Source organism: Podarcis pityusensis, assembly GCF_964106645.2.
Source record: "Podarcis pityusensis genome assembly, chromosome: 17".
Classification (NCBI taxonomy): Eukaryota; Metazoa; Chordata; class Lepidosauria; order Squamata; family Lacertidae; genus Podarcis; species Podarcis pityusensis.
Window position 1 is genome coordinate 33,730,896 of NC_138042.1, and position 12,205 is coordinate 33,743,100.

The window sequence follows — 12,205 nt, forward strand, 5'->3', positions numbered from 1 at the left end:
CGCATTTCCTTTGTCTCCTGGAGGCAAAGCTTGGGCTCCGCGCTGCACAGTTGTCAAGTGGGAGTTCACTTCCTCGCGGAATGTCGAAAAGCAACTTTCCTCGCGCAGCTCAAGAAACAGCTTCCAGATTGCGGTGAAGGAGGGCGGCTTAGCATATCCCGCTGCTGTCAGCTTTGTGGCGCTGCATGCTCTAGGGTCTGGGGCAGGGCTCCCTGGCGCCTTTCCATGGGTGTACACAATAAAGGTTTTGCTGTGGGTTCTGTGAACATCCATCAAGTTCTGGTATTGATGGTTTCTGTCAGACCTGTTTGAGAGGCCGGCAGGCACTGTCACAATGCAACGAACGAGGTAAATAAATATGCTCTGCCATAATATAACATTGCTGTAGATATTTTGCTTTGAACAGCCCAGTGTGCAACACATTTTGATAATGACCTGTTGTAAATACAGCTGGTGGCATCAGAAGAACTTCCTTTTTGAGCAAAAACGAGGACAATGCTACAGTTCTGGAAGACTGATTGTGTGGGCCTCTTCCCACATAGCAAGATGGAAGACAAGTAGTGCCTGGTCCTTGTCAAACTGTAAACAGGACACAGCCAGTTTTCCTGATAAGGCAGGGTGATTCCAGAAGGGTGCTACCCAATCATTGCTCTTTGGCTGTAAGGAACAAGCAGAATCGCAATTGACTTCCCACACTATTAGGCTTACAGCTCTTTCCCTATGCATATATTCCATTATGCTCCACCATTACTAGTGGACGTGATACAACTGCTGTGGGTGGGCCGTATCAACCTCAGCACACATTCATTACAACACTTGCTGTGGTTTTGATATGAGCTGTGACATGAGAGGAGATGAACCCAGCACACTATCATTCCAATGTTTGTGGCAGGCGCCATTTTATGACCCTATAAAAAGGCACAAAATTTTAATTATATCTGAAATGCTTTTCCAGCTTTCTTTTCTTTAATGACATAGAGAAGCATCACATTACAACACCATAATTCTATGACGTTCATTTCTGTATTATGTCTTATGGGACTATCGATTCCGTTTTTCCCTTTTAGCACTATAGAAACCTGTTTGGTGCTTGGTTCATCTATGGTGGCCTGATATCGTGCAATTGGGATTGTTTGGTGGCAAAGGACTTACAACCCCATGAAATAGCTCTACACCTTAGGTGAACAGATTGGTTTGGCTATGATATCTGCCTCTTGGAGGTTATCCAAATTTACTTCTTGCCTTTTGCCCTGCTCTTTTCAGGCAGAGGTCCACAATTTATGTCTGAGCTTTGTTGTTGCTGCTTCTGGGGCTGGGCAATGTCTGGTTTTCAACATCAAGATGTATCACCAGCTAAACATTGTGATATACTGATATATCATGATGTCTGAAATAAGGAGGTAAGGAACAGCTGAGCCGGCAGAGTTAACAGGGGCTGCAAGAATCGGGAGAAGTATTGGCTGGTTTCAGTTTTTCTCGCATTGTGATTTTTGCATAGCACACACACACCGTGATTTGTGATAAATTGCCAGGTCAAAAATTAAGAAACCGCTATCGCGATATGGACATCAAACCCATTTTGGATGCTACATTGATATATTGCCCAGCCCTAATTGTTGCCCTGAGCTTTCCCTGAAAAACCCACTCTTTAACGCTGAATCGAAGCCCACGTCAATATGGGTTTTCTGCAGATTGACGTTTGTTCCGACTGAATGTTAAAGAGCAGGTTTTCAAAGTGAAAGCTCCGGAGCAAAAAAACACAAAAAATGGTGATTGGACATGGAGCTTTAAACTGCAGAGTGTACCTGGAAAGAGCGGAGGAAAGGTAAGTGTGGATAAACCCTTGAAACTATGCATATATCTTTTAAAAAACAAGGGTTAGCAACCCTATGCAAATTGCTTCCCATTTCCCCTGTTCAGCGTCAGGTCCATCTTTCTTTCATGGGCACACTAGTGCCCTGCATGTATATTGTGCTGTGGAATCTTTCAGTAATAGTTCTATCAAGGGAATGATATGGCTGTGCCTGGGCAGGGGGCCTTGAAAGAGCCAGGCTGCTTGTATCTGGGTGTAAGTTGCTTTTGCATTAGCTACCCTCTTCTTGACTTTTAGAAGGGGCGAGCGCCCCCTTGTGATTAAGCTCCATAAGTAATACTGAACAGGACAAGGGGCTCATTTCACTTTGATCCATGTTACGCTGGGTGTTTCAGAGCATGTTTTTATCTCCACCAAAATTTATTGTCTCTAAAAACTGGCTTCGCTGAAAATTAGATAGTCTAGTGAAGATGGACCGCACTAGCCTAGAATGCAGTAAGTGCTATCTGTATATGTAAAGCACTCTCAATAAATTAGGGTTGTAAGCAAATTGGGCTACAGAAATGAGACAACTTGCAAAATGCAATATACATGAGTTACAACTCAACAGTATTATCAGCAGCTCTCCCTCTCATTTATTCTATTCTACTGTACAATATGCTTTCTGCTGAATAGACATGCCCAAAAATGGGCTGTAAACCCCATTGCATGTGATAGAAGTGCAGCCTTATAGGACGAGTAATAAGCTGGAGACACAGCCACAAGACCAATAATAACAAACTATTGGCTTACTCCATAATCATGAACAAAAGTTTGTTTGCAAGTTTGCTAATAAATTATTACTGTTTTGTGCATCCCCTGTTTTATTCAAATGTGTAATTATTGCAGCAGAACAAGAACGGGAAGAAAGCCATTTGGAATTTGAATGTACGTTTCATGTTTTCATTTGAACTGAAGCAAGTGAAAACACTCAGAGACTATCAAATTGGGAACAGCTTTAAATATGAAAATGCAAAGTCCAGTGAGACTTTTGCATAAAGTCGTATTTTTAGAAAAGATACAGCTTAACCTTTTATGGTGGCCCAAAATAGGAAGAGAGTAACAATTAACCCCAGTAAGAGCCAGATTTGACATGGCTCCTCCCCACCCCTTAGGAGGTTAAAAAATAAAAATAAAAAGTCAGGAGACTGTTCACAGACTTCCCATGTTGAATTGCACTTAAGCTGGCACAATGAAAGTCAAGTAAATGGATTTTTGTGAAGTTCAGTATGTGTTTACAGAGTTTGGGTACGCTTGGGAGTGGGGTGGAAAAAATGCTTCAGACCAGAGGGTTACAGAACTACCACTACTTGCCCTTCAGACAGTCTTTCAAGACAGAGCTAGTCCCTCCCAAGATTCCTTCTTGGCCTTCCTCGCTTCCTTTGGCAGCTGACGAAGCCATGCTAGCAGCACACATTCTTTTCCTCTCCCTGAAGCCCTGTGAGTTCATGCATTCTTTGCTCAAGAAGGAACAACCCCTTAACCAGCGAATGATGTTGGCAGTCCCAAGTGGGCTCTTCCCACTGTGGCCACCCACCTGCATGTTCTACAACAGCTTCAAGTAGCCATGTGATTCCTGGGTGTTCAGCTTGCAACTCACCCCATGTTTATATGTAGAAGCTAAAATCACCGGGACATGGAACACAATAAAGAGAAGATGCAGAATCTCCAAAGATTGTAATTTATGGCTGCATCGCAACACACACACACACACGAAGCAACACACCTGTTTGTTCAACAGAACACCTGTATTAAACAAATTCAAAAGTTGGGTAGAGCAAACGAGTTTGTTTCTGTTGCAGCAGTTGGAAGGCACTTTTAAAATACGGTTTCAATTACTAAGCAGGCTACAGAGGTCTCTTTCTTGAAGCTTATCTCATGAGCATGATGTCTTATAGGCAATTTGTACACTTTTTTCATGTTCTCTGTAAGAGAATGCAAATAAAGGGAATGGCAAAGCATTAGTCATCTGCACTAAGCTACCTATAGAACTGTAATTGACTTGTCGTGTGTTTGTGTACAGGGGGGCGGAGAACAGCACTTAGCGTATTCCTCCTGCTACATTTCATCTGCACTAGAGTGCATGATAGACATTTGGGCGGGAAAAGGACAATTTTGAGCATGCAATTTCTCCAATTTTGTATCAGCATGTAAAGTGCTTTGTATTTAGGAGATTTTACCCAATAATTGCTACAAAGTGTTTTATAACTAAGCAATTTGTTTACAAAAAAATAAAATAAATCAATTTGGTGTGCTAATCTGGTGACTGGAAAGGCAGTGTATTTTTTAAAAAGTAAATTTAAAGTGCTATTAATATTTAAATAAAAAATGTGTGAAAAAGCATTTTAGAGCAAATGAAAAAAATATATTTTTAACAACCACAATGACAAAATGGCACTAACAGAAAAAGTAGTTGTTTCGTTGTATACTGTGTTGGTATTATTTTAATGAGAAATAGTAAATACGTATATTGAATAAATAAATAATAATGAAGGTTTACAAAAGCAAATGCATAGTAATAAGCTCAGTGACCCAATGTGTCACTGCAGTCATCAAATGGCATGTCTTTTTTCAAAAAGGAAAGCAGCCTTAAAGAGATCTAAACCTCTTGGAGACAGTGCTTCTTTCCCATTTTTCCAAAACCAAGCCCAATTTTCTAAAATCTGAAAAGAGACCCAAGAACCGGGGGTGCGGTGGAGAGACACAAGAGAATAACTGTTTGATTACAACATTATGTAGATGCTTCATAAACAGGGATTGAATAAAATCCTAGCTATTCCAAGGAATGTACCTAGTGTGGAAACAGCCAGACTCCCATCTCAAGAGAAAAAAAACATTTTTGCAAGGATCCTCATCCAGGTATTATTGTAGTAGTGTTATAGGCCTCACAAGGAAACAAGGGAATGTTGAGGGATAAAAACTCACTTCCTCAAGGAAATGAAACAGTAGAAAGATGATGGAACATTTTAAGTGCAGCGAAGGTGGCAGAAAAGCACCTGTTTTCCTATAGAGCCCATTCTGCTAACGTGTAGCTGAGGTTATGTTCTATAAGCCTCACACTCTGCTGACATTAGGACCAGAGACAAGGGTGAGGCGAACGGCAATTGCAGCCTCTTGCTGCTCCCCTCTGCCACATCTCCCTCTGTACCACTTCATGGGTGGGCCTGCTCTGGCCAGAGACATACTTATGGTGCAGCTAGAAGCCATGGCATGGAGGTGAAGACAATTAAGTTTCCTCTGGGATAACTCCACATCTGGATCCACTGGCTGACATACTTGGAATAGAAAATTAATGACTTGGGGGCTCAAAGACCTACTACTTCCTTCCCAATGAAGAGCTTTTATGCTAGCAAGACAAAACGCTTTCCCCTCCGCAGTGACCACAGGTGACCACTTGCAAATTCCTTATCAAGTCCGCCTGTGTGCCTGTAATCAGGGAGTACCAGATTCACTGGACCATATTCTTTTGGACAGCCCTTTGCACAGCAGACTCCTCAAACAGATGCTGAGCAAGATATTGGATCTGCAACCCAAGGGTCTGAGAGAAAGCCAAATGAGGTTCTTCCTAGCGGATAGGGACAAGGATGTTACTGCCCCGTGGTTTCCTTTTTAATCTCCATCTAACCTGAAAGGGTTCTTAATGAATCATCCCTCTAGGGAATAGACAGGGTGAAGCAGAACAATCAAGTACCTTGTGACCCTCAACAGCCTCACTCCTGTCCCTTTTAAATTTATCCTAGTGTTTTGAAATGTTTTAACTCGTAATGCCAATGAAGGTGTTTGTATTTTATTGTATTGTTACCAAGTCACCATCCTGAGGTTCAAGGTGAGGAGTGTCACCTCCCTCCACTTTGTATCACTCGAAACCTGATCACTATAACTGTGTATCATGGGGTTGTGCAGCAAGGTGTTCAGGTGAAGTGGTACAGTGTTGGAAAGGAGTTTAACCTCGCTCACCATCTGGGTAGCTGAGAATTTGCAAATGATGTTCTGCAAGACGAACAGTCCTTCATGAACCTAAGCACTGCAGTGCTGTAAATCAGTGGAGATCCTCCAGGTCCAATCACCCATCCCTCTTTTCACTGCTGTAGGATTTAATTTTTTCTCACGTTCCATTCCTATACGATGGTGTTATATGTATGCAGCTCTTCTTATTCATTCTTCCAAGTATGCAGAAACCCCTCCCCTGCCTGTTAGTTGGCACAGGGCCACCAAGTTTGCTATTAAAATGACCTGGAAGCACCTTGTTTGTTTTTCAAGCTTTCCTTCCACCTGCAGTGTGGGGATTGACTTGATGTTTAAGATTCCCATGGACCTCCGAATCTCTTCTGTAGTGCATGTACACCATTTCTGAAACACTATAATTTGAATTGTGTATTTTGAACTGGGAATGTACACAGGGGAATGTACCAAGTGGTCTTTTGTCTCTTTCAGCGCCATGGTTTTCTGAAGCTTCCCATCTACTTCTCAGAGAATGGTTAACTCTGCAGAGAGGATCCTGGCGTAAAGAGATGGTCCATTTAATCAAGTATGAAAGTTCTGAAGACTTCTTACCAATAGCTTCAAAAGTATGAATTAACTAAAAGCCCAGGTTGACTATCTGTAAACCTAAGACTTCTGCAGCCAGAATCAGTTAGTTTCTAGTTACCTGTTTGCAGCACAAAGCATACACTCATTTGCGTAAGTTTCTCCATCAGTCCCACAAACAGGATTAAAGTTCCTTGGGCATCCAGGTAGAGAATATAAGTCGCATCTGGGCTGAGAATGAACAGATTTACAGTACTGATGTTTACTCAAATTGTATTTTTTGAAATATTTATTCAGAGTAGCATTTCTTCAAGTCTCAAAAATCCCAATTTTCATGAAGCAAGCCTACACACAGGATCAGTTTACACAGATAAAGTAGCATGATAAAAACGTGTGGCTGTGAGGAGTGATAGGTATGGTGAAAGTTGAGTTCACAACTCCATCCACATAAAATTCCATTAAATTCACATTTGACAACTTTGTAGGAATGCAATTATTGCAAACGTAACTCCACACCATGCATGCAGCTGGGGGCAGGGGCGGGCAAGGGGCTATCTGACAAGCTAGGTGGTACCCATAACTGCATGCTGAGCTTCGGTGTGGTTGAATCACTTGCATCAGTTTTCTAATTTGCATCAGTTTTGTACGTGTTAATTCATATGTCTGTTCCCTTCTGTTTCTTCATTAATGTGTTTTTAAAAGCTATACAAAAATTCATATATATTGATATACAGGTAACTTACAATTTACATGCATTTAGCTTGCGCAATTTCAACTTTATGTGGTTCAAATCACGCAAATTAAATGTGCAGAAGGTGGAGAGCTTAAAAGCTCTTTTTGCACAGGGTTTTCCTGGTGCAGAAAACTTGCTTACTGGGCACTGGGAGGTTCTAGCAAAATCTTGTACGGCCCTGCAAGATCCCACAAGCCTTCCAGAGCCTTGGGGGGTGGGGTACAACCTGTTCAGCATGCTGGGCCCAGAAGGAAAGATTGCTCACACAGAGGCACTTCCAAGGAGGTGGTTTGACGTATATGTGCCATCCCCAGAACTTAACTCCTGCACAAGTTTTAAGTTATCTGTATTTAAGTAGATTAAACATTATTTTTCTCTCAATGTGCATAGTTCAACTTCTAAATATATTTTATCCTAAAACACCTTTTAAGAAACCCACTTGGGGGTGTTTTTTGAGCAAGCGACTGTACTGAAAAATTAGCAAGCGTGAAATGCAGAGGATAATTTATGTTCCTATCCATGTTTTAGCCAAGGGATGTGAATTAGTTCCACTTATGAATGCAGACTGAACAAAATCCACTGCACCATATGTGTGTGTGTGTGTGTGAGAGAGAGAGAGAGAGAGAGAGAGAGAGAGAGAGAGAGACTAGAACAGAGAGACTAGAACAACCTTCCTCAGTCTGCTGCCCTCCAGATGTTCCGGACGATAACATCCATCAGTCGATGAGAGTTGTCCAAAAATCATCTGGAGGGCAGCAGGTTGGGGAAGATGACACAAGAAGATGGGGATGGTGGGACACCGATGGGAGTCCTTCTTGTTACTCCCCACTTTCCCCGCTATCCCTAAACTTACCTCGGAGAGGCCTTCCCCAGAAGGAGGCATCAACAGGAGTCCTGAGGGAAAAGAGCAGCCACGGGTTATGAGAGCAGCACGCCATTCCTACACCTGCCATGAACACACCTCTCTCCTCCTTCTCCCCTTCCCTAAACCCTGTTGCCAACTGATACAGAAAACTGATCCAACCCCCCCCCCCCAAATTCTGGATCCACTACCCCACCATTTGCAAGAAGTAACACGAGCCATTTGCTCGCATGCATCGCAGCCAGTGCTGGATTTACGTATAAGCTAAACAAGCTATAGCTTAGGGCCCCACTCTCTTGGGGCCCCCCAAAAAATTCAAAGGAAAAAAACACCTGGATGTACATTTCCAAAATATAAGATAAAAAACAAATAAAATAAAACCTACATACAGCAATGGTGTTTTGTGTTGTGTAGGCTCCTATGATGTAAGGCTAGTAAGCCTGCTAGCCTGCTCCCTAAAATATCACTGGTTTGCTCATTTCTATATACAGGGTGCCTACATTCTGCATGGACTGGTTGTAACAATTACTTTCATAAAATACATATTTTGTTATGTGCAAATGGCTTTAGATACATAAAGGTAAAGGGACCCTGATGATTAGGTTCAGTCGTGGCCGACTCTGGGGTTGCGGCACTCATCTCGCTTTACTGGCCAAGGGAGCCGGCGTACAGCTTCCGGGTCATGTGGCCAGCATGACTAAGCCGCTTCTGACGAACCACGGAAACGCCATTTACCTTCCTGCCAGAGCGGTACCTATTTATCTACTTGCACTTTGACGTGCTTTCAAACTGCTAGGTTGGCAGGAGCAGGGACCGAGCAACGGGAGCTCACCCCGTCACGGGGATTCGAACTGCCGACCTTCTGATCAGCAAGTCCTAGGCTCTGTAGTTTAACCCACAGTGCCACCCGCTTCCCATTTTAGATACATATGGTGTCCATAAATTACTATATAGCATATATTCAACACAAAAAACAGCGGCAATTTGTTGTTGACAAAGGACAGCTGGACATATAAAGGGCCCAATAATAATAATAATAATAATAATAATAATAATAATAATATTTATACCCCGCCCATCTGGCTGAATTTCCCCAGCCACTCTGGGCGGCTTCCAATCAAGTGTTAAAAACAATACAGCATTAAATATTAAAAACTTCCCTAAACACGGCTGCCTTCGGATGTCTTTTAAAGAGCAGATAGCTGCTTATTTCCTTCAAATCTGAAGGGAGGGCGTTCCACAGGGTGGGCGCCACTATCGAGAAGGCCCTGTGCCTGGTTCCCTGTAACCTCACTTCTCGCAGTGAGGGAACCGCCAGAAAGCCCCCGGTGCTGGACCTAAGTGTCTGGGCAGAACGATGGGGGTGGAGACGCTCCTTCAGGTATACTGGACCGAGGCCGTTTATTGCTTTAAAGGTCAGCACCAACACTTTGAATTGTGCTCAGAAACGTACTGGGAGCCAATGCAGATCTCTCAGGACAGGTGTTATGTGGTCCCGGTGGCCACTCCCAGTCACCAGTCACATTACCTCCAGCAGCTTAGGGCCTCATCAAACCTAAATCCGACCCTGCCCTGTTGCCAACTGATCTAGAAAACTGATCCACACACTCCCCCCAATTCTGGATCCACCCCCCCCCCCATTCTCAAGAAGGGACACGAGTCAAGGCGAGCGTTGCCATTTGCTCACGTGCGCCGCAGCCCGACCTTTCCCAGAAGGAGCAGAGGAGCAGGGGCTACTTGAAGAAGGTGGCAACCCAACCCTCCCCTGGTTACCGTGGCAACGCGGCCTCACTCCTCCCCCCCCCCGGTACCTCAAGAGTGTGTGTATGTGAGGAGGGGAGTGAAGGGTGGAATAAGGGGGCAGAGGGCGAGGGGCGCTCGCGGCGGGGGTACCTGCCACGAACCACCACAGCAGCAGCAGCGCCGGCGGCGGCGGGAAGCCCGACCGTCGCATCCCGGCGGCGGCGGCGGACGGACCGGAGGGACCACGGAGCTCCTCCCCCTCAAGGGCTTTCGCGGCTCCGCCTATAGCGCCCGCGAGAGAGAGAGAGGGGGGGAGGCCCCGCCTTCCTCCACGCCACGCCCCCTTCGCCTCGCGCCCCTCGGCGTGCTCGAGCAACTGACTGCCCTGCCCACGTGACCTGCCCCGAGCGCTGAGGGCGCCGGTTGGCAAAAGGGCCGTGAGGGGAGAGGGCGGCGGCGGCGGCGGAGGTATCGCTGCTGGACTGTGGTGTTTCTCTCCCGCCTTTTTTTTTTTAAGAAAAAAATGAATAAAACATTTCAGTTAAACAAGTTCAAGGAAAAAATAATAATGAAGTAAAACGTGCAGTTTTTTTTAAAAAACCACAACACCCCTCCATTATAATGGTATACATACTTGTCTAATACAAATATAAATGAAAATATTATTCTAAGACGTATACATTTATTTATAACCTTTTAAATATATAAATGCTTTTCAAATATGCCTACACACAATCTATAAATTACCCGTTCCTACTTTTCAAGAGCTGTCATGACTTCTACTCGCTGAAGGGGACTATCTTCCCAGTGGATTTATTTATTTATCTTCCCAGTGGATCAGTATCAGCAATATTTATCAAAAGCTACAGGATACATTGTGGCTTCAAACACTAGCAATTGGGAGCGCACCGGAGCTGGAATAAACTCTAAAAAATTATTAATTTTATTTCCTGTTGCAGAACACCTCAAAGTGGTTTAATGGGTACACAGCCTTACATATCAGAATCCATGGCAGTAACACAGATGTTTAGAAACCCATTTAGGGCAGTACATATTAGGGCTGGGTATGTTTTTTCTAGAAGAGACTGAGAGGAGATAAGCTAGCCGTCTTCAAATATCTCAAGGGCTGTCACATGGAAGATGGAGCTAGGTTGTCTTCTCCTGGTCTGGAGTGTAGGACTGGACTGGAACTAATGGATTTGAGTTACAAGTTACACCCGGAGGAATTTTCTGACAGTAAGAAGTGTTAAAGACAGTAAGACAGTGGAACGGGTGCTCTATTGGAGGTGGTGGACTCTTCGCCTTCCTTGGTTGTTTGCAGCGGAGGTTGGATGGCGATCTGTCATGGATGCTCTAGTTGAAATTCCTGCACTGCAGGGGGCTTGACTAGATGACCCTCGGATCCCTTTCCAACGCTACAATTCTATGATTCTATGAATCCCTTCGATAGGCCAACTGGCTCCATTAACTTCCTAGCATTAACCAGGGATAGATATAAGATATATGTTCAGAAATACGGTAAAGGTTCACTATCTATGCTAGCATTCGATTGACGTCAGAGAAATATTGAGTTGAGAAATAAGATTAAGGGTACATATTGATATAGGAATGTATTAGATAAAATGTAAAGAAATATACAATAATAAGAGTACATTCATTAGTAAAAAAGGAATATACAACGTGATTGACAGGAAGTCTGTAGTGTTGGTACATATACGATTTTGGAATAGTTTTTTTGTCTTTTTTCTTTAGGTATATAAAGTTTGTATATAAACTTTGTATACATGTTGAAATTTATATTATAATACACCATGTAATGTAATATGACAATGTATACACATGTAACACAAGAACGTTAAAAAAAAACAACAACTTCCTAGCACCAATTGAGAAAGCACAAAACTGTGAAGCATTCGAGGGAAGAATACCAGAGGGGAATCCTGTCTCAGCTATTTGACAGCTGTAGCTCTCTATGGCTGGTAACACATTTTTCACCAGACTAAAAGGGTCCTCAGTATTGGCTCTGGTCACCTGCTTGCTTCCACATGAGCCAATATAGGCAAAGAGCATATTGGTCTCAACGGAGTTTCCATCTGAAAATTAGATCCTGTAAAGTAATTTTGCCTAACTGACACTATTTTGGGCTTTATTGGGGCATGGGAATTACTTGTGTAGCAGCACTTATTTGGAACTGCATAGAAAGGAGTTCAGTGGAACAAGGGACAGTGCCAAGCTGATGCCGATGTAGCTCTTGTTCACTGAAATCATTCAGATTACTAGCACATGTGCAGTTTTGCTGTGCTGAAAATTGCACTGGACCGAAGCGGCATGTTCCTTACTATATAAATCCTGTAAAAGCTGTTAGGAATGTGTATGAATTGAGTCTCAGGTGTGCCTGTTGTTATCTCCTCCCTATCTGAGGATTTATTCAGATACAACTTTATTAAAATATATTACAAAATATATTTAAAAAGCATCGAAGAACTGG

The 12,205-nt window shown here is 43.3% G+C and overlaps 1 protein-coding gene across 1 annotated transcript; it reads right to left on the reverse strand.

Annotated features, from left to right (window-relative positions):
• Window positions 1-3,519: 3,519 nt before the first annotated feature.
• On the reverse strand, window positions 3,520-10,025 carry SPINK2 (serine peptidase inhibitor Kazal type 2). Its single transcript, XM_080987054.1, has 4 exons — window positions 9,868-10,025; window positions 7,966-8,006; window positions 6,501-6,610; window positions 3,520-3,777 (listed from the first exon to the last, which is right to left on the reverse strand). The coding sequence occupies exons 1-4, from the start codon at window positions 9,926-9,928 to the stop codon at window positions 3,729-3,731; spliced, it is 261 nt and encodes an 86-aa protein (XP_080843180.1). The 5' UTR covers window positions 9,929-10,025; the 3' UTR covers window positions 3,520-3,728.
• Between the last annotated feature and the right edge of the window lie 2,180 nt (window positions 10,026-12,205).